The following is a 26,675-nucleotide window of genomic DNA, read 5'->3' as shown; positions in this document are numbered from 1 at the left end:
CTAATGACATTGTTTATAATTTTTAGAGAAGAAAAATGGTCACAGTTTAGAAAATATTTAAAGAATATTAACTAGTATTCAGTAAGCACAAACTCTAACCTGTGACATTTTTTGGCAATTATTGGTAACTCAATCTTTCCTTATCATTAGACAGAAACATAGTGTTTCGCAGAAGGTAGTATGTTTCTGAGTGCTCAGGAAGAGTCCAAGATCTCTGAATGACAGTAGAGAATGGAAAACATATCACCCATTCTTCTCACCCATGTTCAAATAAATAACAAAAACATTTGATAAATATATAAAAATGAAGGCTTTGTTTATTATAGTCATTAGCATTCTGTTATAGATACTTATATGGTATTACTAAAAGCTTGTGTTGATCCAGATCTAAAGATTAAATTCACTTATGTAAACATTTTTCTTGTTACAGAGCATACTCAAAAGGAATATGTATTTATAGCTATATGCACATATACAGACATGTATATACGCACATGTTCACATATATGTACATATGCACACATGTATATGTGCACATATATATTTAACATAGCATATATCTTTAGATGAACACAATGGCTCATAGGTCTAATCTCATTATACGTGGAATTAGAGAACTAAGGTTTAAGGCCAGTCTAGGCATAGAGTTCATAAGAGTCATCTCAATTGATACACTAGGCATGGAGGTTCCCAATTACAACCCCAACTACATAGAAGACATTAATGGGAGGAATGTAGTGAGAGGCTAGCCTAGGGCAAATATGTGAGGCTGTATTAAAAAATGATTAAACTAAAATAGGAGTAGGTATGGCAAAAGTGGTATGGTAGACTGTACATCAAGCACAAGGCTGATTTCAAAATCTTGAGCTCAAATTTCATAAATAAATGAATAAATAAAATGAATAATTTAAGTAGCTCTTATTTTAAATATCATAATAATTATTGAAAAAAAGAGCCTTATAGAGCAAAGAGAAAAAACAGTTATTGTATAAAACTTCGTAAAATATAATACAGAGTTTGGGATGTTTATGTTAGACAAGGTATATCACTATTTTGAAACTGTTGTCAGCTGGATTAAGTTGAGCATATACAAGAATGCATCTAACCAGTGATGACCCTGTATTGTATGTAGATAAATAATTAGCTGATAGATGGATGGATACACAGATAGATAGATATAGATTTAGATTTAGATATAGATGGTCTCTCACTCACTGGAGTGTAATGAAAAACAAAATTGATTTGTTGAGCTAAAAATAAACCAGACATCAGATTTTATTATTCGTGTTAGTGCAAAAGTTCACAATCATTTTATACATTATTAATGATGTAAGGTAAGCATGAAAATTACAAACGATTAGAAAAACAATAGCTTGGTTATAAAGCAAGGTAATTACAAATTCTATGTTAGTGCAAATTTATTTCATGGGGTAGTGTGTGATGGTCACATATGTAAACACACTTGCTTACATTTTTGTGTCCTGAAGTTTAGTGATAGACAATTATGAACAGCTTCATAGAGAAGTCACTTTCCTACAGAAAACTTCAGAGAAGAAAGACCCTGATTTTAAATCTGCATGAAGCTGTGCGGACTTGATTGATGGCTACTTGAGGAAACTTTTTAAGATGAAGATTAAACTGAGTGAGTAGAGGTGAATCTTTACAAGGTCTGACACAAGACAAATTTAAAATTATTAACTACATCAAATGCTAATACATGATTTACTTAAAGCCATGAGGAAATGAAGTAGAGCTTGCCATTTGGAATGTGGTCCCAGTACCAAATAAACAATAGGAAAAGCATAAATTGCCACAGAATAAATCACTATTCAACTAAATAATAAGGGCTGTGTAGATAATGTTATTAGACAAGACGTGAAGGTAGATAGGGAAAGATAATTAAAGAAACAATTAGAATGCTTCTCAGTACAACAGTAGATATTAAAACAAAATAAATCTCCTGAGAACAAATAGCCATTTGTGGGTTGAACTTTGCTTATGTGTACATATGCACTCATTTCAAATAATACAATTCTATTTTTATGATTACCCCAGGAGCATTGTGTATTCTAATTACCTGACTAGAGACAGAAAATTCACTTAACTACATTGTATTTCATAGAAAAAAAATTCGGTAACACTTAGAACACTAAAAATAAATTAGAAAGTACTTAAAATCCATTTAGAGACTGAGTCTTTTTCAAATAATAGAAGAGTTAAATAAAGCATTCTATTAGATTAAAATAGTAGGAATTAACTTCATTATTTTAAGTTACTATACAACTGTGCCATAACATACCTTCTCATTGTCATGACACAGGTTTGGATATAATGCAAGCTAGCAATATTTTATTTGACTTCAAGAGCAATAGATCTCCAAAGTACTACCAGGTGGTCATTAGTAAAAAACAAAACAAAACAAAACAATGTGTCCTACTTACATTGTGAATTTATTATAAAAGAAAAGAGAAATATGAAACACAAAAGGGAAATACAGTTTTTCAGGAATCATCAATAAATCCATTACACACACATCTATCTATCTATCTATCTATCTATCTATCTATCTATCTATCTATCTGTCTGTCTGTCTGTCTGTCTGTCTGTCTGTCTGTCTGTCTGTCTATCTATACAAGAACTATAGTTAAAATTTTTCCTAATCTAGTGACTCTCAGAGAAAATTAGTCTTTTGATGTGTTTCATGTGTGTGCTTTGTTTCTTTTTATGAGATAAGGTTTTCTTACATAGATCAAGCTGAACTCAAACTCAGAATTCCTTTTCCTTCAATTCTCAAGTGGTGGGCATGGTCCACTACTCTTGAACCTCAGATATAATTTTTAAAGTCAGAAATTAATAACTTTTTTCTAAGCGCTATAAATATTCTCTTTCCTTCTCTTGACTTATATACGTTCATGAACATACTATATGTATTTCATGAAAATGTAATATATATATACATATATTTCATAGAAATATGATATACACACATCCATATATATCTGTAAATCATTTTAGTTATACATCTATTTCTTTTGTATTCCAATTTAGCTCAGAAGATCTCAGAAGAGAGAAATTTTAGCTTTCCCTCAGGTTAAGGAATTAATTTAGTCTGAATGACTAATTAAGAGAGGAAAGGCAATTGAGAGAAAAAGTAATAATTTACCTATATCTCTTCAGCATCTTTAATATAAATAAAAGTCAGAGAATCCAGAGTTTGACATTGTGACTGAATGTTAAAAGTTCCCCTATGCAATCTTCATATTGTAATAGAAATAATTACCCAACAATTGGCAACATACTCTGTCATTTCAGTCAATAAATAAAACAAAAAAGGAATGACTTATAAATCCTCTGAATATTTTTTAATTTATAGACTGTGAGAAGAATTTCTTTTTTAGCTAAAGATATTGCCAAGTGAATAAAAGCAAGGAGAAAGAAATTTAGTCTCTTGAAGGAAGGATGCTCCATGACATGAAATCTGTACTATGTTTATCCTTTCTCATTGGGACTGTCAGTCCATGCAGTGCCAGAAAGGTAGAGCCCCAAATGAAAACCCTCAGCCTTTCTGGTATGGTGGGCTAGAGTTCAGAGTTCATAGACAGACAGACAGACAGACAGACAGATAGATTAGATACATAGATAGATCTTTGATAACTTAGAACTTCTGTCCAGAATAAACAACTCCTACTAATCAGTAATAAGAGACAAATGAATGGAAAGGCAAGACCAATGTACAAAGGAAAACCTACCCAAGGAGTATTGCTTAACATTAGTCTTGAAACAAAATTCTACTTAAAATTACAAGGAGGTTTTCTGTTGTGTACACTAGAGTGAGCTCAATTGCGAAGATCGGCAAGTCATCTCTTGGTGATAATATAGAGACAAAATGTCCTTCTTCCTTGCAGGCAGATGTAGACAGATTTACAATTTGGAAATTGGTCAGCAGTTTTTGTTGTTGTTGTTGTTGTTTTTTACCAAGTCAAAGCACATAACGTTTTTATCTAGAAATTCTACTTCTAGGTATTTCTCCAAAAGAAATAAATGTGACTCAAGGAATCTTAACCAAGAGTATAAATTCTCTGAAGAGAAAGACAAATCAACAAAATGTATCATATTGCATTCTCTCAGCAGTAAGCCATTTGAACTGCATAATGCAAACTTGGGTGATTCTCATAAAAAGTAACATAGTCAAAGGACCTTGGGGATTCAATTTATGTGTATTTCAATAATAGACTAACCTAATCCAGGTGATAGAAAACAACTTTATGCAATAATGGTAAATGCATGTAATAGCTATTTCTTCTGTATGGAGAATTGACATGGATTACCTTTTTTGGGGGGATTGTTTGGGGTTGTTGATACTTTTTTGACTAAGAGAGCATATATCTTGGAGACATAACATATTCTCTTCTGCAACTCTCTCATTTTGTTTATTTCAATGGCATCAAAATTAATATTCAATCAAATAAAAATATTTTTCAAATCGTATTTTAGTCTTTAAACTCTTGCTGATTACACTCTTTAGAAGATTATTGGAGTCATAAGAGCACAAGCAATGGTACTATTTTTATTTATTTATGAATTTCTTCATTTAGTATTCTGTTTTGAATTCAGAGTCTCATGCTCTCACTTGCCTTTTTCACTCCAGGCTGGCATTCTTGAGCCACAGCTCCACTTTTGGCTTTTGACTGGTTACATTCGAGGGCTGGTTTAGAATTGTGATTCTCAAATCTCAGCCTCCTAAGTAGCTGGGATTACAAGCAAAAGCCACCAGCAAGCACCTAGCTACATATCAATTATTTTTGTAAGAAATCCTTGTAGCTAATACATGCTTCCATAGTACATGCTGCCCTATCACAAGTACACATTTATAATTAGCATGTTGACTCAAAAACATCTACCTTACTATCAGCTGACAGCCAAATACAGATGGCAGACATGGATACTTACCAATTATTATTGGCTGCGGTTCACTTTTTACTCCAACCCCAGCACTTGTACTGGCTGCCACCTCTACCCGGTATTGAATTCCTGGGAATAATCCACCAATTATTACAGACCGAATGGCTGCATCCACAGTTTTGTTGATATGGAATCGTGTTTCATTTCCCAGACACCAGATCTACAGAAACATAGTAAAAACATAATAAATATGAAATTATCTTTTCTGATAATTATAATTGATTAAATATTTGTTATTAGTAGCCCATTCTGTTTTCTAGGCTTATAGTACTGTTTGTACATGATATTTTATAGCCCAATCTCTGTGTGTATTGACATGTGTACATATTAAAGGAAAAATAATAAGACAAGCTAAAACAATATCATGTTCATTTATATCTTACAATCATGATTATGTACTCATAATGAGTTGGAAATGACAATGATTCCTGTAATAATATTTCTGAAAAGAAGTCCTTGGTTACAAATAGCATTTTGATATGGATTAAAACATATAATTTCCTCTTGCTAACTAATCAATATTTATTCTTCCACATGCTCTATTGTAAGTGTGGTGATTATAAGTAACACTATTTGAGATATACAGGAATATACCCAAATAATTTATATTTCACTTAAGAAAATATTAACTTACATATAAGTAGTTAACAAGATTAATTGTCCCAAGTTATCACTATTGACTAAAATGAAGTAAGCCAATATTTAAACTTGACACTAACAAATCTTAATATTATTCAAAATATATCTTCACACATTCATGAGAACAAAGTAGTAGGAAGTCTTTATACAATGATTTTAATAAGCTGGGATTTTACTCTGAGTAGAAAGCAAAGTTGATGATATATTTCCTTTGGGGAGGTAGAAATCTGTTACAAATATAATCTTATAAATGTCCCACTATATTGCTACATTTCTATCATTTTACATACATGTACAAAATTTGGAATACTTAATTTTGTTTCTGTCAAGGATATGTTCCTGAAACTTCTTCAGTAATTTCTATGAATTGTGTTTTTTTATTTACATACACCTTTTGTGTCCCTACTGAAAGCCTAGCCCATATATATATATATATATATATATATATATATATATATATATATATATATAGTATGGAATGAGCTTTGTATAACATGAAAAAACATCATATTGTGATCATTATCAATATTTAACAAATTAATTGTTTAGGTTATTTAGTCATAGATGGTGCAAAACAAATTCCTAACCTTATTAACACACACATAAATTGTCAATCATGTCTTCAGTGTTCCAATAACCTCCTAAAATTTATACAACTGTCTAAGCTATATAATTATGCCATTACTATAAAGACATTTATTCTTCTTAGGTACATGTGTTTACATTGTGATGAGAACAAATCTAAACTAAAATCCTAGGTATTTAGTTTATCTATTTGCTTGAGTAAGTTTATCTTTAACTTAACGAAATCCTATTTAAATTTTTATTATGTTTTAGAAATAAAAATAAAATTTTGGGTAAAATTATTCAGTTGAATTTCACATAGTAAGACTAGCAAAGCTACAAGTAAAATTTTATTGTGAAAATACTGTACAGAGGGGTTACAGCTACATGGGCAAGATAATGAGTACATTTCTTATCAAGCATTGTAGCCTCCTCCTTTGTTTCCTCCTCCCATCCCTTCCCATAACATAGGATTTTTATCTTACTAGATAACTAGCATAGGAAGATTATTAATATGAACATAGATTGTGAAGGTGCAGTAGATTATCTAGATTTCTTCCTGTGAATCTAGAGCATATGTTATTTTTTCTGTTGTTAGTTTGCCATGAGATTTCAATATGTGGCTCAGATTGGCCTGAAACTCTTGATCTTCTTGCCTTAGCCTTCTCAGTGTAAAGAGAACAGGAATACACAAACACACTCAACTAGAAATATTTATAATAACAAAATGTTTTATTTTGGGATCTCCTCAAAGCTTAATGAGGTATTTTACACCCCACAATATCAAATAACAGTGCAATTAAGCAACATCTGGTTTTAAAAAGTTAGAAATAGATGAAATAAGAAGTACTATTTCAACACATTAACAAATCTGTTGAAATTGAGAGAACTACTACTTTTAAGTTTCTTCATTTCAATGGCTTCCTTTTATCAAGGCAAATATTTTACAAAACCACAATTAAATAAATAAACACAGCATACAGTATAGGATTGGTGGTGCCAGCTCCTATTTCCTGTCCATCCCTGCCCATATATCAGAGTTACATGTCTGAGAATTCTAATAATAAAGATAATGTAGGTTCTGGGATGAGAGCTGTAACATTGCCTGAACCCACCACTCAAAATCTTTGAAGCTCCTGAATCTACTACACTGACAATTTCTTCTGTCTTGAAGTTTAGCTGTCTAGTTGAGTTGTGTGTTTCTTCTTGAAATCTGATTCTAATTCTCTATGCATTTTTCCTGATCTGCCATACAAAGAGATATAGTTCCTTTGTGCTGAAACTTGCTCATTTTTTTAAAAAGCTATATTTTTATTATAAAGATACTTACAAAGGGGTTATAGTTACATGAGCAAGGTAATGAGTACATTGGCTATCGAGCATTGCTACCCCCTCCTTTGTTTTTCCCCTACCATTCCTTCCTTCTCCACCTCCCCAACTTCTGCCTTGCACCTCTCCCCCCACCCCCTGCCCCATTCCAGAAGCTATAAAGTTTATTTTCCACATAATGCCTTGTACATCTCATTGTTACAATGGGTCAACCTGTATCCTTGTTTCAGCATTTTATTATTTCCCTTCTCCTCCCCAAATTAGAAAAATGTATATACAAGATACATGGCACTGGAAAGAAAAAGAGTGAAAACAGGGGTTATACCATGGGGAAAGAACATACAAAAGAAACAAAAAAATGTCTTTCTTCATAGTAGAGCCTTACTTTTTTAGGACATGCCTTCTCTCTATAACACTGAGGTTTCTCTGGGACACTATGTCTGTGAGGCCTCCTTCTTCAGCCAAGCTTACCTTGTATTCTTGGATAATTCCATTCTGGTGGTCTGGAGGAGGAGGATCCCAGGAAACACTAATGCTTGTGCTATTTTGGCTTCCAACTGTCAGCACAGTGACAGATTGTGGAGGGGCACTTGGGGCTGCAGAAGAAGGAATTGGAATAAATGCAAACTGCTGGTCTTTGTGGTATACATTCGTGCTGCCTACAGACAACGAATATAATGTCAAGACATATAAAATTCCAGTTACCAATAGTTCAAAATCTGCATATAATATCCAATAGGGACAACATTCTAGGAACAGCACTTTAAATTCATTGTATAACTTTAAAGCAAATGCAACAGTCCAGGTAATGTACTCTCAATACATTTAACAATTAAATTTGAATGAATGTGTTTTGTATGCCTTGCACTCAGCTTCATGTCATTTTTAATTCTTAAAACAAGCTCAAGGGATAGAAATCACTGTTATCTCATTTTACATACAAGGTAACAAGCTACTGTAAGAGACTCATCAAAGCCAAAAAGCAGGTCAGATTTGAAGCCAGATATGTTTAATTGTAGAATTTTATTATTCCAACTCTAACAGACTGTGTTTCTGGAAATCACACATGCACAAATATGCTTCCAATCAAACATATTCTTAGAGGACAAGCTCCACCATTGTATCAGACATTCTTACCCAATGCTAGCATTATTGGCAGGTTTTTTTGTAATGTTTTGTTTTCTGTTTACTAAATAAAAATAGAAACATAACAACAAAGAAAACATGGTTTTCTTTTATCCTGGGGGAAATAATTGACCATTATAAACTGGTTCATAATTTGAAATTAAAATTTATTTTATAGGGATGGACAAGAGGTCCTGCTGATAAAAATAAAAATAGGTTCATGTTGGGTCAAATGTGAAATGGGAATATTTTGATTTCCCACAATAACTCTTCCTTTATAGTTTTTCCTATAACTAATTATCACCATGCTGAGGGGAGGTGAGTGAGAAATCATTCCTGATATTAAACTGCAGTCGGTACCATTCAGTGTACCTGAAAGCTAAGAAATACTCATTTTGAAGAAAAACTCTCTGTTCAAGGAACTTCTGAATTCAACAAAAATTGAAAAAGGTATTTTCTTGATATTTTTTCTTACATCCAAGATATTCTCATCTTGGAAGGGCTTTATGTAAAATTATCAATTTTTTTCCCACAGCTCTACACAGTTTAACCCTTCAATAATATTCTAAGTACCCCTCCCCAATAGTTAAAAGTCTAGTTGATAATGGCTCCCATATTTGCTATGTCTGTGATGAATGTGTGACCACATTTACACTGAGATATAGGTTTCTGACCATCAAATGCCAAAACACTTTGCTCTTCACTAACAGTATGGTTCTAAACTATGGCACAATGACATAAATCTGACCTCTTGTCTATCTGCCTTGTAGTTATTAAGTAGACTGCCCTGTAAAATAACATTTTTGAAACTGGCTTTTCATTGCCCTGGCTGCTTGCTTTCTGAGAACACCGAGCCTGCTTCCTGACAGTTCAATTATTCCAGTGCTCAGCTTCTTCCTACAAATGTGAACAAACACAAATCACAGCTCAATGTTCCCAGACATAGTCCAGCTTAGTTCCATTTGTTACTATCACCAGGCCACTGAACTTAGAGACAAATGTGAACTGAGCAGTGATAAATGTCTAATCTCAAGGAAAAGTTGAACTTCAGTGAAAGCTAGTCAAACCTAACACACTATGTTAGGAATAGTACCTCTCATTAGTAGTGCCAATTTGCAACATATGGTAAAAATATAATAGTGGGTAAAAATATTATTGTTAATTTTAGTGTTTTTCCCATTTTTTTCAGATATCCTAAAAATAGATTAATAGTGCATTTAAAAACCTGTATGTCTTTCCATGTATAAAGGGAGAATGTTGGAAGGGTGACACTGATCAAGATGCTTTATGTTCATAAACTGACACTGAATTAAAATTCTTTCATCTAAATATTTAAAGATAATGAAAAAAATGTGCAAATATTTTTCTGGATATCATATTATTGACAATGTATAAATGAAAATCTCTTAAGTCAAACAACTAACTGTCAGTACAACCAATATACATTTTCTTAAAGCTCTTTTGTAGATCATTTTAAATAAAAATATATTTAGACAGAAGGCTCTTAATAGGAGGTGTGCACACAAAATTGGTACAAAAAGCAGCACTGGAGATTGGTTTCATTTGCCATCTCACTTTTCAACTTTGACGGCAACAGTTAGTTTAAGGCTGAGTAAAGTAAATGGACTGGGTCATTTAGTTTGTCTTTAGTTTCAAGTCTATCATAGATTGGCATTAAAATAGCGATAGGTAAAATAAAAAAATCCAAATATGTGAAAATATGCAAGTAGACTCCTAATTAAATTATAGGTCAGACTGGGAGTGCCTGTGTGTTTGGCTAGATTAGTCACCATGAAGTTCTTGTGGTCTTGGGTTTCCTACAATCTGTAATTAATGAAACAAAAATAACCTAAATCCATGCAAAATGTGGGGAAAATAACCATACAATTCAAGTGCACTATCACGAAATATTTAATAAAAAAATCCAATTTACACTCTCAGTTTTAGAGTTCCTAAATTCCTAGAATTTAGAAAGGAAATCAGTTCTTAGCTTGATGCATTCTTACTATTCTTTCAAGGAACAGGGAAATTAATTGATTTCATTGTCATGTTAAGTTTGATTTACGTTGGAAATCTGAATAATAAAGTTTGTGTGGTAGTATATGCATATAATTGTGAGTCTTGGGAGACAGAAAAGGAGGTTCATGCATTATAGGCCAACTTAGGTTGCATATAAAGTCTCTGGCTTATAAAATCAAAATTATAGAAGAGGAAGAAAGGAAAGAAGGAATGGAGTGGGGAGAGAGGAAGGAAGGAAGGAAGGAAGGAAGGATGGAGGTAAGGAGAGAAGGAAGGAGAGAGGAAGGAAGAGAGTCATCAAACTGACCTTCTTCAGTAGTTCGAACTGTTTTGGATTCACTATCCATTCCTTGGAACTCATTAAAATATGGTCGAACTTTAATTTCATAGGTCACACCCTTTTTGAGATTGACTAAAACAGCACTCCGTTCAGTAGGGACTTTGGCATCTAAATTCTGCCATGAAGTTGTAGCTTGCAGGCCTGAAGTCTGACGATACATCACTCGGTATCCTTGAATAAACTGAGGCTGACGATCCACCTGAAAATCAAACCAAAGAGATTAGAACCTGAAGATCAGCATGCCAGATATCATAATCAAATCAACTTTTCTTCTCCCATATCAGCCTTCAGAGCTCTCAGCATCGTCATCCAATTCAGTATAACTCTAAATGCTTGTAATAAACTCTTCCAATTCTCAATTCACATCGTCCATATGAGTATTTTTAAAATGAAGTGTGGACCAGCTCATTTTCGTATTTAAAATATTTTACAATATCTATACATATATTCAATTATCTCAGGTTGTATAGATTTGTACAAAGGGCTGTTAAGCCCAAGACAAGCTTTGTGTTTCCTCATTCGATTGATACTTCCTGCATTAAACAAATTATTTTTATGATTTATACATAACACACCATTTGTCAGGGATTTCCACTCTCACCTCTTTCTATTCACTCACTGAAAATACTATTTTTTTTTTCACCCTTACTAGTTAGTGCTAGAAACTTGGCTGAATTCTATAGCCAAAACCAGTTGAGGGTACAGTCAACGTCTTGCCATCAGATGTTTAGCATGCTGGTAGAATAGAGTTATGATTACAAAAGAAGCAAAAGCAAATTTTTTGAGTGAAGTATGGCAGGAAGTAAGAAGGCCTATAGTGTAGAGGAGGCTGGCTTACTCCAGGAGAGGAGACATTCCCTGAAGATGTCACAAGTTCTAGTCTATAATAAAAGAAGCATGTGACAGGGAGATAATAGAAGAGAATATATAAACTTCCCATGCCTGTACAAAGATAGGAGAGGTTAAATTTATAGAGCTTAAATATCTGTTTTAAATGCAAAAACATTACTTCTAGGAACAATAGTAAGTAATGTTTTATTATTTTACTAGCTTTTATCTACAGCTTCACTGAACACATTATGACAACTTTCTTCTCTCTTTTAAAGTACAGCAGCTATTTTTCAATACCAATCTGATATTTTGAATTTGAAAATTCCTATCACAGAGAACTTTTTAAAGCATTTTTATTCACTTATGGTGTATACATAAAAATCAAGCACGTATAAATGCAAGACAAAAATGGACCATTTACTCTTTATATATATACAGTACAAAATTAACAGGAAACCTACTACCTTTTCAACTTCAAGTGAAAATTCTTATAATTTTTGAAAAGAATTTTAAACAGCTCTTAATGGCTGATGCTAGTTGTATAAATGCCTGATTTAAACATAAACTTTGACAGCACCATCTCCAATTAGTCATCTATATTGCAGTTTAACAGCCAGATCTTAAGAAAATTTATACTTGACATATTTCACTGTTAAATCAAGTATAAGATTAGCAGGAAAGAAATAACTTCATTTCAGAAAGTGGCAGAAAAAGGGGAAGTTGAGAATGTGATAATGGAGATATTTATTGCCCACTTAACCATCTCCATCTTCTGATGGATACACTTATTTCCAATTTTTCTTTATTCAGTTGTCAACATTCTTTTGGGTACAAACATCTAACAAAATATGTTTGTGGGTATTGACTTCTAACATTGTTTATTTAGTTGTGGAATGTTTTATTGTTAAGGATAGGCAGCAAAGAAGATAAACGATTAGTAGTTTAAAATATTACCATTCAACAGGCCAAAATGTAGAACTTGAATTAAAATAAAGTGGAACAAAGGATTATGTTTCTATGTTTGGAATAACCAAGCTGGTAAACTCCATAAAGTGGGTGTATAGGAGCCCCTGCATTCCTTTTTGTTGCTGTTTTCACCTTTCAAATGAGTCTGGACAAGTAAGAATTTCTTCACTCACCCAATAGCTTCCAAATCTCAAAAGATTTTCTGGAATTAGTACCTCATATGACATGACATCAAGAATAAGTGAGTCCAGGTCTAACATGAAGGTTTCTGTGCATAGGGCCACCATCTATTCTACCCTTCTGTACTTCCATACACTGACAATATTTATTTTGAAAACCAAAAGTTATTCCAACATTATAAAATAATGCTACCAAGAAGCAAACTATTAAATATATGAGGACCAGAGAGAGACACCTTTCATCAAAACTGTCAAAGTTCAAAAAAATCCTTGCAGTATATATTAGAACAACAGTGATCTTACATTTTATAAACTTGTCCACATTTGGTTTAAGTGAATTTATCTGCTGAAAGAAAGACATAACTCACAATAATAGCTTGTTAATACTGAAAGAAGCAAGCTGTGTTTTTAAGGAGAACATTAAGCAGCTGTTTCCAGATGAAGAGAGTCTGTAAATCAGGGCAAATTGGTTTTATCCATGTTTGGTTTTCATTAATTAAGTGTTTTGGAGACTTTATGAAGCTAGTGTTTACTACACAACATTGCCTTGCTTACTTCAGCGGGCACTGCCATTAGCCTGAAATAGTACAATGGCCTGCTTAGTAATTTAGTGCTTTTATTTTGTGCATTTGGGGTAGTTTTGTAGGGAACAATCTACAGTTACAGGTAGAAACAAAAAATTAAAATGCTGACCATTCCCTTAAGTAAATAGGTGGACTTTTATTGTGCATACACATTCAATACCACTCCCTATTGTAGGGCCTTGGGACAGATGATCTTTTTTCAAGTTGCATCATATACTTTTGGGTAGTTTTATTGATGTTCTGGTCATAAAAAAGATGTTTGTTCAGAGGAGATTTTAATCAGTCTACCACAAATTTGTGGGGTCCTATGAATTAAAAAGATGGTAGTTTGTGAGCCTGAAAGAAAAAAAAAATAGCTATGGCAAGTGCTTCAGATGTTCAGTATAAGACCTGGGTTTGAATGACAGCACAGTCTCTAACATTCTGAACAGCTCAAGAGTACACACACTGAGAAATGACTACTGAAGCCAACACACATAGAGCTCTAGACCTGTTTGTTGAAGATGGTACTTTATAAAGAAGGGGAGGCGAGTGGCATAGGTATTTTAGTGTTTTGGTTGAATTCTTTGAGATTGTCAGTAATTATCTTTTCAATGTAAAGAACTACACAAAAAACAAACCATGGTAAGCAGAAAATTTGAAGTGAATTTGCTTTGCTCCTGACTGATTTGCTTTTAATACAGCTCTGAAAGTTGAGTTTGAAGAAAAAATATTCTCCAGTGCCACTGGCATAATGCTTAAGCAGCAGAGGTCTGTGATTCTTTTTGTCTTTGAACAAAACCAACAAAAATACCTTTACTACTCACTTCCCCAAAAGTGATTTTTTAATGATCTCTACTAGGTAATAACTATTTTCTTATTAGCTTTGCTTGCATTCATTATTACATTAATTAGGTTTAGGAAATGGAGCTTGTTAACTACTACTGTTTTAACATCAACCTGTGATGAGGAGTGTGTTTCTCCTCCCTTATCCATTTAGCAAGCTGAAATTATTACACAAAATAGTCACAACTTCTTTGGCAATAGATTTACCTTTAGTCTGACATTTTTCACTGGACTTACTTTCCTTAAAGAAGGTACAGTGATGTATCTCATTTATGAGTCTAAACTACCTGAACTAACACCTGTGATATGGGTTGAAGGCTTGAATTACTTATATTTTCAAACAAAATAAGTGTACAACCAACTTAATGAACAGTTATTGAAGAAATATTTCATCACAGACACTCCACAGTAGAAACAGACATAAAAGTAATAGAGTCTGGACATCACTGTCTTTGAAGGTGATGGATTCACAAACTTGTAATAAGTAGCCGCTTTCCTAGAGGAACTCCAAGTATACTGCCATATAATTCTGATCTAATTTTACAAACTCGTTAACTCAGTGTGTGCTAAAGTGACTAACTATATTGACAAACATGCTACTTTAATTCTTACCCTCATTGAGAAGCAAGGTGAAAGAGGCCCTCTCAAACTACCAATATGTTTTCAATTGAGAATGAGGGAAAATATCCCCTGAAAAAATATGCTACTTTTTGTTGGGTAGTTTTGTAGATAAAGATACTAAAAGAAACATGGGATATATGCCCCTGATTGTTACATGGAATAATGATGAGAGTACCATCTTCCCATCATGCGAACACAACAACAGAAATTATTATATGATAAACATCAAATGTTTATTCAAAACCTATCAAAATGGAAGTAGCAATATTATAATCTTAAATAATCATCATTAATTTTTTTGTGCTCATTCTGTGTTATCTCTGAGGTTTTTTTTAAGGATGCTGCTATACTCCTTGAGCCATGGGTCCACTTTTGGCTTTTTGGTGGTTAATTGGATATAAAAGGCTCATGGATTTGAACCCTCACATAGGCTGGCTTTGAACCATAATCCTTGGATCACATCCTATTGAGTAGCTAGGATTACAGGTGTGACTCACCACCATCTGGCTTTTAAAAAAAAATTTAGTCATAGTTGTAAAGGATTATCCAACATTATACTTATAAGCCAGAAAATGGACTGAAAAATGACAGAAAATAACCCATTTTCACTGTATTTGATGTTGGTATAATTTGGGGAGGGGAAGGGAAAAAACAAATTGCTTAAATAGGGGTATATGTGGACCCATTGCAACGAAATGTACAAGACATTATGTCAAAAAATGAACTTTACAACTTTGGGGACGGGCAGGGTGGTGATGGGAGGGCAGGGATGGTAAAGGGAAACAAAGGAGGAGGCAAAAATGCTTGATAAGAAATGTACTCATTGGAAGTGGTATTGTGGCTCAAGTGGTAGAGTGCTCGCCTTGAGCTGAAGAGCTCAGGAACAGTGCCCAGGCCCAGAGTTCAAGCCCCACGACCAATCAAAAAAAAAAAGAAACATACTCATTACCTTGCTAATGTAATTATAACCCTTCTGTATGGTATTTTCACAATAAAAAACTTAATAATAATAATAACAATAAAGACTAAAAGCCTGCTATATCACTAATTTTGCAAAAAAAAAAAAAAGAGTGTCAAAGACTTTCCTGCCAGGGATGGCTTTCACCTTTATCCTCAGATCTCAACCTCATAAGTGCCAGAGTCTAATTCCTGTCTAATATGTGATGTTTTTTACATATGTTTCAGCTAATAGAATATAAAGATGGTTGCTTTAAATTCAGAAAAATACTCAGATATAAACTTTTTTGTGTTTCTAATAACACCATCAAGAAACTAAAAACAAAACACAGACTGGAAACATTTGCAAATCATAAATCTGACAAATGACATATTCTTAATACATAATTACTCCTTTAAAGTCTGTAATAAAGAGACAAATAACTTGAAAATGGACCAAGAATTTGAATGTGATTTTCTGAATGAAAAATACAAATGGTCAAAAATACATGAAAAGATGGACTATATTATTATTCATTAATCAAATATAAGTCAGACCTACAATGAAATTGAAATCCTAGTAAACATCTACTAAAATGCCTTTAACCAGAGCAAAACAGAGTAAGTGTTCAAGAAGATGGAAAGAACTCAGAAGGATTTGAAGAAGGTGAAACACCAAAACAAACAGCGCTGACTAGAATACAAACAGTATGATCACATAGATAAATATTCTAGCAGTTCATCCATGTTTGTGAAGCATGGATTTACTATATTACTCAACAATCCATAGGTATATGGCAAGACAAATGACTCTTACATATTTACACAAAAATGAGAAAAAATGTTTATTGCAACTTAATAGCCAAAATTTGAACCAATCCAAGGACTATCAATTGCAGAAGTCGAAAAGAAAATGTGATATAGCTGAAGAACAGAATGTTATTGGAGAAGGGCATGAACAGAATGAAATACTTATGTACTATAAAGAACAAAGACAGGTACTACAACATGGATGACCCTCAAAAACATTACATTGGGTAAAAAGAAGCCAGGAACAAAAAAAATGATATAGTATATGAATTTATACATATGAAACATTAAGTCAATCTATAGAGATCGAAAATATATTAGTGGTTCCATAGAGCTAAGGTAGAGGAGAAAGATGAATGACTGTTAATTACTTATTTGGCCTTGTTAATTTGCATTTTTTGTTTTGTTTTCCTTAAAAAAATCTAATATAGACTTTGTTACTACATGTGAAGCCATATATAAAGCTTAAATCAATCTTTGGAAACTCACAGTCCAGGTGACTTGGACATTCGTGGGGGTCAGGACCACGGGAGTGTGAAGACGAACAATGACATCCCCCAGTTCCTTCTGTACTTGTCTGTGATCCACTCCTTGCGCCGGTGGGCTGATATCTGCAGTAAGAGAAGACAACCACTCCCCATTTTAAAATTGAAGTTCATCTCTATAAAAACCAACATAATATTTTAGAGCTCACTACAGAGGAAAAATTAGAACTTTCCTTACAAAAAGTTTTGAGTTAAGGATAGGGATGAATGAATGTTCTAAAGGGGTGACTGATTATTAAGCACTAGGCACATAAATGGAAATTGTACATTGTAATTCCTGGATACAACCATTTAAAAAATAATAAAAAAAAATGAAAGGTTTAACACATTTCATATATATTTCCGCATATATGTATATGTGTGCATATACATATATTTGTATGTAAATATAAATAATCATAGTTTGAGAGACAGTATTTATCTTCATTAATATACACTAAAAAGCCTGTTTACAATCCCTCGTTTCCTTTCAAGTACAGAGATACATTGTCATGGAAGATCATTAAATTTTCTATTTAGAAAGACTAAGCTATCTGCATCAATGATAAATGATAGGCATTTAAATCCACCAAACTAGTATGTATATATGGTGACACATTAACGATCTCAACATGTCAGGCACATCTGAAAGTTTGTTTGAATTCCATATCATATCAACTGGTTGTGTTTTCCTATACTCTGACCTCTTTCAGGGCAAGAAGAAAATTGAGAAACTGAGGAGGTGATTTATGTCATCAAAGGCAAACAGGATAGGAACAGAAAATTACAAAACTGGAAAACTTAGACTACTGATAAAATGCTCCAAAGTAATAGATTTGGAAGAAGCTTCCAATATCTGAAAAAGATGTTGTACAGCTGCATTGGGGAAGGAAGGAGATATATTCTTTGTGAAGCAAAAAAAAAAAAAAAAGATGAATTGTAGGCGTTTAAGTCCATTATTTAATGGCATTTCATACATCATCAAACTGACTGTTTTTTAAGCTGGTATGTTTCAAGGTTATAGTGATTATTTTCTGCAAACCACTTAATTTAAGGAATGAAGTTTAACTTAACATGATTTACTTTCTTAATCTGTCCTCTTATTTTTCTCTTGTCAAAATGCAACATTCTTGCAAAAGAATTTTTAAGTTCCTATGGTAATTCACTATGGTACAATAACTTTAATTAGAACATAAAAATTGGGAGCATACTTTAGAGGTATATTTTTCATTTCAAGGTTGATATAAACAGCAAAGTAAATTATTGGTTGATTGAGAAAAAATTGTTCCATTATATGAAAGATATTCATCTTTGTTGATAGGTATATAATCTACTATGATGTTGATGTATAGCTATTTGCTATTCTTAATGAAATAAAGAATTTCTAGATTCTATGGTATTCACTACCTTTGAAAATAAGAGCTAATAAAACAAAGTGTACTTTGGAAATGAAAATGATGTTGACGTTTAGACTGAATGCATGAGCCTTTCCTATTAGGTATCTGTAAGAGAACATGTCTTTTGCTTTGTATAGTCTCTCAAGTGGAACAAGCCAGTTCACAAGCAGTTTTTCATTAATCTCTTTTTGACCTTTTCACTGGGAGTTATTTTATGAGTTGAGATTTAGTGACTGTAGTTATTGAATGATCAGGGCAAGCTGTCTTACCAACTCTATCTTACCTTACAGCCATGTACAAAAACTAACACAGCCACATAGGTAAAAATAATCTAGGCACTATAATTTCTTGATTTCAAATTGTATACCTCTTCTATGTCACATTTAATAATTTAATTTATTCACTAAATTCAGAGACACTAAAAGCATTTGGATCTAAAATATAAGGCTTTCCAAGTCTTTGTTGTGTTTTTGTTTGTTTGTTTTGTTGTGTTTTCCTCTCTCTGGAGACAGGATCTTCACTTACAGGTCTTTTATCATCATGGAAAATTAATCACATTACTTCTTCAAGAACAATAACCATGTGGAATTGCTTTGTCTCTAGACTGTCATCATGTTAGCAACATTACAGTCATGTGGTGATTTTATTTCATTTGTTTCCTTAAAGCCTCCATTCTCTATTAAAATGGCAATGGTAGTTACTACCACTGAACTACACTGTAATTATAGTAAGATTTTTATGGTTATACAGTGCTTTTCTAACACAGAATACTACTTTGAATTATATCTTGTTTAACATCTTAGCAAAGAAACAATCCTTTCTCAAGAACTCTGCAGCAATTAAGTTGTATGAACAACAAAGGTTCCATTTTCTATTGAATTGATTCCCCTCACCTAGTACTAGGAAGATAAACTATACTGAAACAGCCTACTTTAAATCTCAGCCCTCAGTAACTTCTCAGTAAGAGGAGACAGGTTATTAAAAATGGGATGGGGAAGTTTTCCATTCTGAAGTTAACTATATTTTAATGTTATGGGGAATTTTATCTTAGTCAAAAGCATTCACTGACTCAGGAAGAAACTGAATTTACTGTTTCCTGAAAGAGGTTAGTTACTCCTTCAAACAGCTGATTAAATAAAAGCTAGTACTGGTAATTCTTAAACTTGACCACCTGGAGGGTATACAAGCATATACACGGGGCTCTGGCTGAGGATCTATTCACTTGGACCCTAGAAATCTGAGTTCTTGTTTTCAGGGACATAGACATTCATTTCACTTTGAGCTGCACTGCACAATAAAAGTAGGCTTTGTGAAGGTCATACTTTTGTCTATCCATTACAGAACTGCTTTTTGCTTTTGTATAACCCACACAAAGAAGAATAAACATTTTAACACCATTGTAAATACAATGAAGTTCTAACAGTTAATTTGTTTTTAGTATTCAGGTGCTTCCAAATATTGTGCCTTCTTTTAATTGCATAAACCAAGCAACATCCAGCAGGAGGACACAGTTTAACAAGATGAACAGCAAACATTCTTCCCCATCACTGAATAAAGTCCTGTGAATCAGCACAGAAAAATCAAGGTACATTGCTTTCGAAACATCTGTTCTAAAATGAATGTCTGGTGCTCTAGGACCAGTTAGGTTTAGAGATAGTGATATTACCTTGCGTGCGCACAGGATCTGACATTGGGCTTGGGTCACTGAGACCTTGGGAGTTGATTGCTCTGACCATGAACAAATAGATGGTATTGGGCCGTAGTCCTCTCACAGTATATAAGGTAGTCTTTACATGGTTGGCCACTGTCTGCCAGCTGTTGCTCACTGATTGGCTGAAACATGAAGAGAGAGTTCATTTAGCGACCCATCATGAAACTGTTGGAAATGGAATTGGGTATCAATGACAAAAGATAATGGCTGAAAAATAAACACAGATGCACACACACAGCACTTGAAGTGTTCAGCCCAATAAATGAAACGTTTGAATGATTTCAGTTGATTCAACAACAAAGCCGAGCCCACCTAACAGAAGTGCCATGCACAACAAAATTAAACTCAGCACAGGAGATGTGACAGCCCTTTGCTAAATGCACAGCAGCCACTAAATGAATACCTGTAAAAGGAACAGAGGCCAAGATCACAACATCAAATTTATACAATAAATATGGTCCTCATAAATGCATACATATATATATATACCTTGAAAAGAATTAACCTGCAGAAAGAATAAATGGGCTACAGAGAAAATTATGCCAATACATTTTCCTGTTACAAGGTGTGTTTTCTTTTGTATCAACTCCACATGCAATATTATAACAGAGCCTTCTAAAACTACATATCTGTAAAAGAAGAAAGGAAGCATGTAATGAATAATTTCCCTTGCTTACAGTTTTAATAAAATTTACATTGCACAGTACTGTGATTTCTCATCTCAAAATGGCAAAATGCTGCTGAATTCACATGTGGGGATCCCTGTACAGCCAGTTACAGATGAATGACATTTTATAAGACTTGATCTAAGGGCAAATACTATTTTTGCTGAGAATGCGGAGAAAAATGTGGATTTTTAAGGCTGTCAACTTGAAGGGACATCCTGAAGCATGGAAACATAAAAATACTTTAATATACTATAATACACAAATGCCACAGCTGGAAAACTATGTTTCTATCATTACCATAAATACAGATTAGAATGGTATAAAATCAAACTGCTCATTTTATTATTATGCACAAAAGACAGTGGTTGTACTTCAGACTTGATATCAGCCACGTAGAAGCACAATCAAACTTTGTGTGAAAATATTAAAAATATTTTACAATTTTTCTATATTTAAGTCAAATAAAGCAACTGTAACATCTAAATCTTTAAATTGATGACAACTGTGGAAATAAATTTTCCTTTCATCTGCTAGAGTATATGAAATTGGTTTCTAAACTGTGTTTTTCAGTTTTATTGCAGAAATAAAAATAAATAACTGTATTTATGCATATAGTATAAAATAATGTAATCATTTAAAGTTCTGATCTAATAATTAAGGATATATATTCCAAAGTTTCATGCTTCAATAACCATTGAATAGTTTAAAAAAATCTGTGCAGTATTTTAAAAAAATCTGTGCTTAGTTACTGTATTTTCTGTCTAGTTTTCTAAAGCCCATATTCTTAGTTAAATGCACACAATTGCTAAAAAGGCACAGAAATAAACTACTATGTCATGGACTAGATTCTATACACCTGGCATGCATAATTCATAATCTTATAATTAAGTTACAAATGAAAAAGTAAAAACTGCTCCCGAATGAGGTTAGCTATAAAGAATAAATTCTTTAAGATATATAGGTAAAACTTGACCTTAACATAAGCAGGCAAGCTTAGGTGACATTTAGGAAGTAGAACTAAAGCAAAAATCCCAGAATAGAAAATAAGCAATTTTCTCATACCTGAAAGCCTCAATGATATATGCACTTGCAGGAAGAGCTCCGGGGGTACCTGCTTGCCACGCCAAGGTGACACTGTTCTTAGTCACATCTGTGACTTGTGGTTTAGATGGTGGACCTGGCAGGTCATTTAAATCATAACTTCTACTGATTGTTGCTCCAGATTCTATAGAGGATAGACAGAAAAAACTTAATTGCATAAGCCAACAGTGATGTTTCAAAGAAGAAAGACCCAATACATAAAGTTCCACAAAAGCAACAACTAGTACAACAATGAAAAACTGCCAGTGAGCTGATCATTTCTAGTTTGCGATTGTAATACCAATTCCTTGGGGAGGAGAAACAAGAGGATCATGATTTGAGGCCAGCATGAGCATGTGACAGTGACACATTAAGTCAAAAACAAGTACATATCTCAAAAACAAGTTAATTTTGGTGTCACACATGTTATGTTCCCAACTACTCAAATGGCAGGGATAAAGGAATTTGAGGTTTGAGACCAGCCCAGGCAAAAATAACCAAGGAACCTATCAGCAAACTAACTAGGGTTGTGACCAATAGTAAGACCACTTGCATATCAAGCCCAGAACCCTCAGCTCAATCCTCAGATCCACAAAAGTAAATAAGTACATACATACATAGATGCATACATACATATATATAAATATGTACATATGTATATACACATACAGTGGCTTTGAATGTGAAGACTAAGATTAAAGCTCAATAACTAAACTTTGATCTCATCTTAAGTTGTTATTTAGTAATAAGTTATGTGTTTAGTATTTTGGCTGAAAAGAAAGATAAGTAAAAAAAATAAATCTCACCTGTCACATCCAACACTGCACTCCAGGAGGTTTCTCCACTTGAACTTGTAGCCACACAAGTGTAAGTGCCAGTATCAGAAATCTGACATGAAGAGGAGAGGATTTGACATTCACCACTAATTGTACATTGATTGATTACTCAGTATTTACCAAATGATTTAATCTCTTTTAAAATGAGCTGCATCATTTGTCCATATCATATGTTAGTCAGTCATATGTATGTGCACAAAAATATTAAAATAAATTCAGATTTTTGTTATAATGCTCAGATTTAAAAATTACATTTTTTCTTTTTATTTTGTGTTGGTACTAGGGCTTGATCTCAGGGCCTCATGCACTTGCTTAACTCTTTTCTTAACACCTGACCCACATCTCAACTTCTGGCTTTTAGATGGTTAATTGGAGATAACAGTCTCATGGGCTTTTCTGCTCAAGCTGGCTTTGAACCTTGATCCTCAGATCTCAGCCTCCTTAGTAACTAGGATTATAGGAATGTGGGACTAGCACCCAGCTTTAAAAAATTCTATTTTTACAACTAAATGTTGTTTTTAGAAATAAATTATATGTATGTTTCATTTTTGTTCTGTGATAACACTCAAGTCTTAACAATTATAGGGCAAGGCTTAAATGTGTCAGAGTCAGATATAGACAGAAAAGGAATTATTCAGATTCCTATATGCTTGAAGAACATCAGAAATGCAAAGCAATCATCTCAAATAAACTGAATTTCAATAGACAAAAATGTACCCAAGACAAAATAAGGAAATAATAAAAGGGTGCATTTTTTCAGACATGGAGAAAAATGCAGAATAGTTAATTCTAAGAAATGAAAAAGTATATGTAGAACAGCAGTAAAAAGTAAATTATCGTTAAAAAACAAACAAATGGCTATATGCCAATTGACCATGCTTGTAATTTTAGCTATTCAGGAGGCTGAGAACTGAAGGATCATGAATCAAACACAACCAAAACAAAATTATTTGAGACTCTATCTTCTATGGACTAGCAAAAAGTTTGGCTGGAGGTTTAACCCAACTGTTAGGTCACCAGTTATACTTAAGTAAGCTGAATGACCCAAAGCCTTGACTTCAAGCCCTGACAAGTCAAAAAATCCCTATCACTTGTCAGCTTTGAACATACATTTTGTTTCTATCTTTACCTATTTTCACTCTTCTTATCATTGCAATCATACCATGCAATCCTTCCTTTTCTATCAAAGAAACAAACAAAACAAACATGACTATGAAGTTAATTTAAACTAGATCTGAAAGGGACATAAAGGAAATCTAATATATAATTCTTTTTAAAGCACATTTAAAAATGTCATTTCAATCTGGGTGGCAGAGACTCATGCCTGTAATCCTAGTTACTAAGAGGCTGACATCTGAGTATGGTTTGAAGCCAGTTCAGTCAGAAAGGTCCCTAACACTCCTGTCTTTAATTAACCACGAGAAAGTTGGAAGTGAAGCTATGGCTCACATGTTAGAGCAGCAGCCTTGAGCAAAAACACTCAGGGATAGTGATAAAGATGGGTCTGGTTGTTAGTGAATTCTGGGAGTTTGTGGAATATTGTATCAGGTTTAAAATGAATGCATCCTGAAGAGTGAAGCTTTCAAAACTGCTTCTTGGATCAATAATTAGTGCATGGTTATGACTGTCATCCCACCATTTTAATTAATTTTAAATGTCATTATGTATATTAACTTAAGTTTCAACTGCTCTGGCATGTCCTTTTGCTAGGTTAAGATTGTCTTCCATCATACAGAGGCATAATGGGAATCTCCATGGTGGAATGTCCTCTTTTCAAATGTGGCTGCGAGCACATGAGAGTCATTAGATATCTTTGCATTATAGAAGCCTCACTCACAACCTAAATATAATGAGCAGAGGTTGGTCTTTGATGGGATGTTCATTTGAATAAGGACTGTGAAAGAGTAAAAAAAAATTAAATTTTATTATCGCTGTTGAACTAAAATGTTGCACTTGTTATTCCATACCAGTGCTAAAAGAGGAGTGTGTAGGTAATACTTCTTAACTGCATCTCCTTGTCACTGTGAGAAGAACCAGCCTGACATTAGCTGTGGTAGGTAGGTTTTAATGAGTGCTGGAATATTTTACTTCTCAAAAGATACAGATTTGGTTACCAATTAGCTGGACTATGAGAACACAATATTCATCATGCATTTTTTTCTCTTGCATTAAATACTGAAAGAAAATATGAGATAAAAAGGCACATGACCTACCACAAACCTCTTGCAACAAGACTATAAATCCATTTTAAAGTCACTTATCTTGAAGAAAAAGAACACTCTGCTAACATTGGGAACTGACAAATGTAATTCCAAATAACTAGATAGCATTGCTGAATCTCACTGTCCTGTCACCACCATCATCATCACCATGTTCTTCTTCATTACTTTAAATAATGTCTCTTCTGGTCAGAAAAACAGATCAGGGTGCTTGGACTCACTGTCCCCTCCTTCTCTCTTTGTGTACTTGACTGCAGAGCAGTTCTCAGATATAGGCATCTCAGAGAGGCTTCTCTGAAGCCTATCACAAAGCTCAACATTTGAGATGATCAGGAATCCACCTTTCATTATTGTTGCAAACACTGCAAGGGATCTCAATTACACAAGCACACCCTTTGACTGAGCAGTAGAATGAAAATGCACTAACCTCCATGGCCCAAAGTCAGTCATGGCTCAGAGAGAGAAAAGTTAAAGTGTTTGTACAAAGATAGTTTGCATAACTTTTTCTATAACTTCCACTTTTCTCAGAAAAACTTAGCCATTAATTTGCAATCAATAATAACACGGTCCATATTAATTTATTTTCTTAATTGAACTTGGTGGCAGTTTCCACTCAGAGTAATGATTATTAATTATTTTTAAATATAGATATTACTTAAATATATTGTTTCACAAAGAATCATCCTTCTCCATGGAGTATATATTTGTATGATAAGTCGATAAATAACTAGAAATACATTTAAATATATTTTCTGGAAAAGGGGAATACTCCATGTTAGAAGATATGTATATCAACATATTTTTATCTTCTTCTCTGGCTTCTGAGTGAAATGTAGAAACATTGCTTTGAATAAATCTTAGTTTCCAATGTCCACCTCACGGTCAGAATCTACTAACTGATTTACTGAAGTGTTTTTGAGCAGTTTTTCCTCATATATTATTGCATCAACTATCTCAGTTCTGACACTGATCATCAGTCTTGTGAATACTATATTTACTCTGTCCTTTAGTGTGGCGTTTGCTGCATCAAATAGGTGGGGGTAGATTTAATATGCCTGGATGCATAAGTAAAAGATATGGATAGAGAATAGGTAATTTACTTCCATATACAGCATCTATCTGGCTTTTATACCATGTGTAATCCTACACCTACTTAATAAAGTATAGATGGCAACTTTTGACTTGCTTCTTTCTGGGCCAATAGATTATCCAAGATTTTTTTTTGGGGGTCCGGTCATGGGGCCCTAACTCTGGGCCTGGGCGCTGTCCCTCAGCTCTTTAGCTCAAGGATAGGGCTCTAACACTTGAGTCACAGCGCCACTTCCGGCTTTTTCTTTTTGCTTATGTGGTGCTGAGGAATCGAACCCAGGGTCTCATGCATGCAAGGCAAGCTCTCTACCACTGAACCACCTTCCCAGCCCGATTATCCAAGATTTCTAGATATTTTATGAACTTTGAGGAAGTAAGCAGACCTATCAGAAGATCCACATTGTAAGGGACTAAAAGCAGC

General features: G+C 33.6%; 1 protein-coding gene across 6 annotated transcripts in view; it reads right to left on the bottom strand.

Annotated features, from left to right (window-relative positions):
- Nucleotides 1-26,675, bottom strand: part of Robo2 (roundabout guidance receptor 2) — a 513,941-nt gene that overhangs the window by 64,380 nt on the left and 422,886 nt on the right. For all 6 annotated transcript variants that reach the window (XM_042676828.1, XM_042676829.1, XM_042676832.1 and 3 more), the window contains 7 exons: nt 22,917-22,998; nt 22,093-22,255; nt 20,318-20,484; nt 17,220-17,341; nt 10,946-11,177; nt 7,966-8,090; nt 4,951-5,122 (listed from right to left, as the gene is read on the bottom strand). In XM_042676828.1, coding sequence (XP_042532762.1) covers nt 4,951-5,122; nt 7,966-8,090; nt 10,946-11,177; nt 17,220-17,341; nt 20,318-20,484; nt 22,093-22,255; nt 22,917-22,998 — 1,063 coding nt within the window. The remainder of the gene's footprint in view (nt 1-4,950; nt 5,123-7,965; nt 8,091-10,945; nt 11,178-17,219; nt 17,342-20,317; nt 20,485-22,092; nt 22,256-22,916; nt 22,999-26,675) is intronic.

This window comes from Dipodomys spectabilis, unplaced genomic scaffold (assembly GCF_019054845.1).
Source record: "Dipodomys spectabilis isolate Male_0828 unplaced genomic scaffold, ASM1905484v1 ptg000032l, whole genome shotgun sequence".
Taxonomy (NCBI): domain Eukaryota; kingdom Metazoa; phylum Chordata; class Mammalia; order Rodentia; family Heteromyidae; genus Dipodomys; species Dipodomys spectabilis.
Note: the sequence above shows the minus strand (reverse complement) of the source record. Positions and strands in the feature narration are given on the sequence as shown.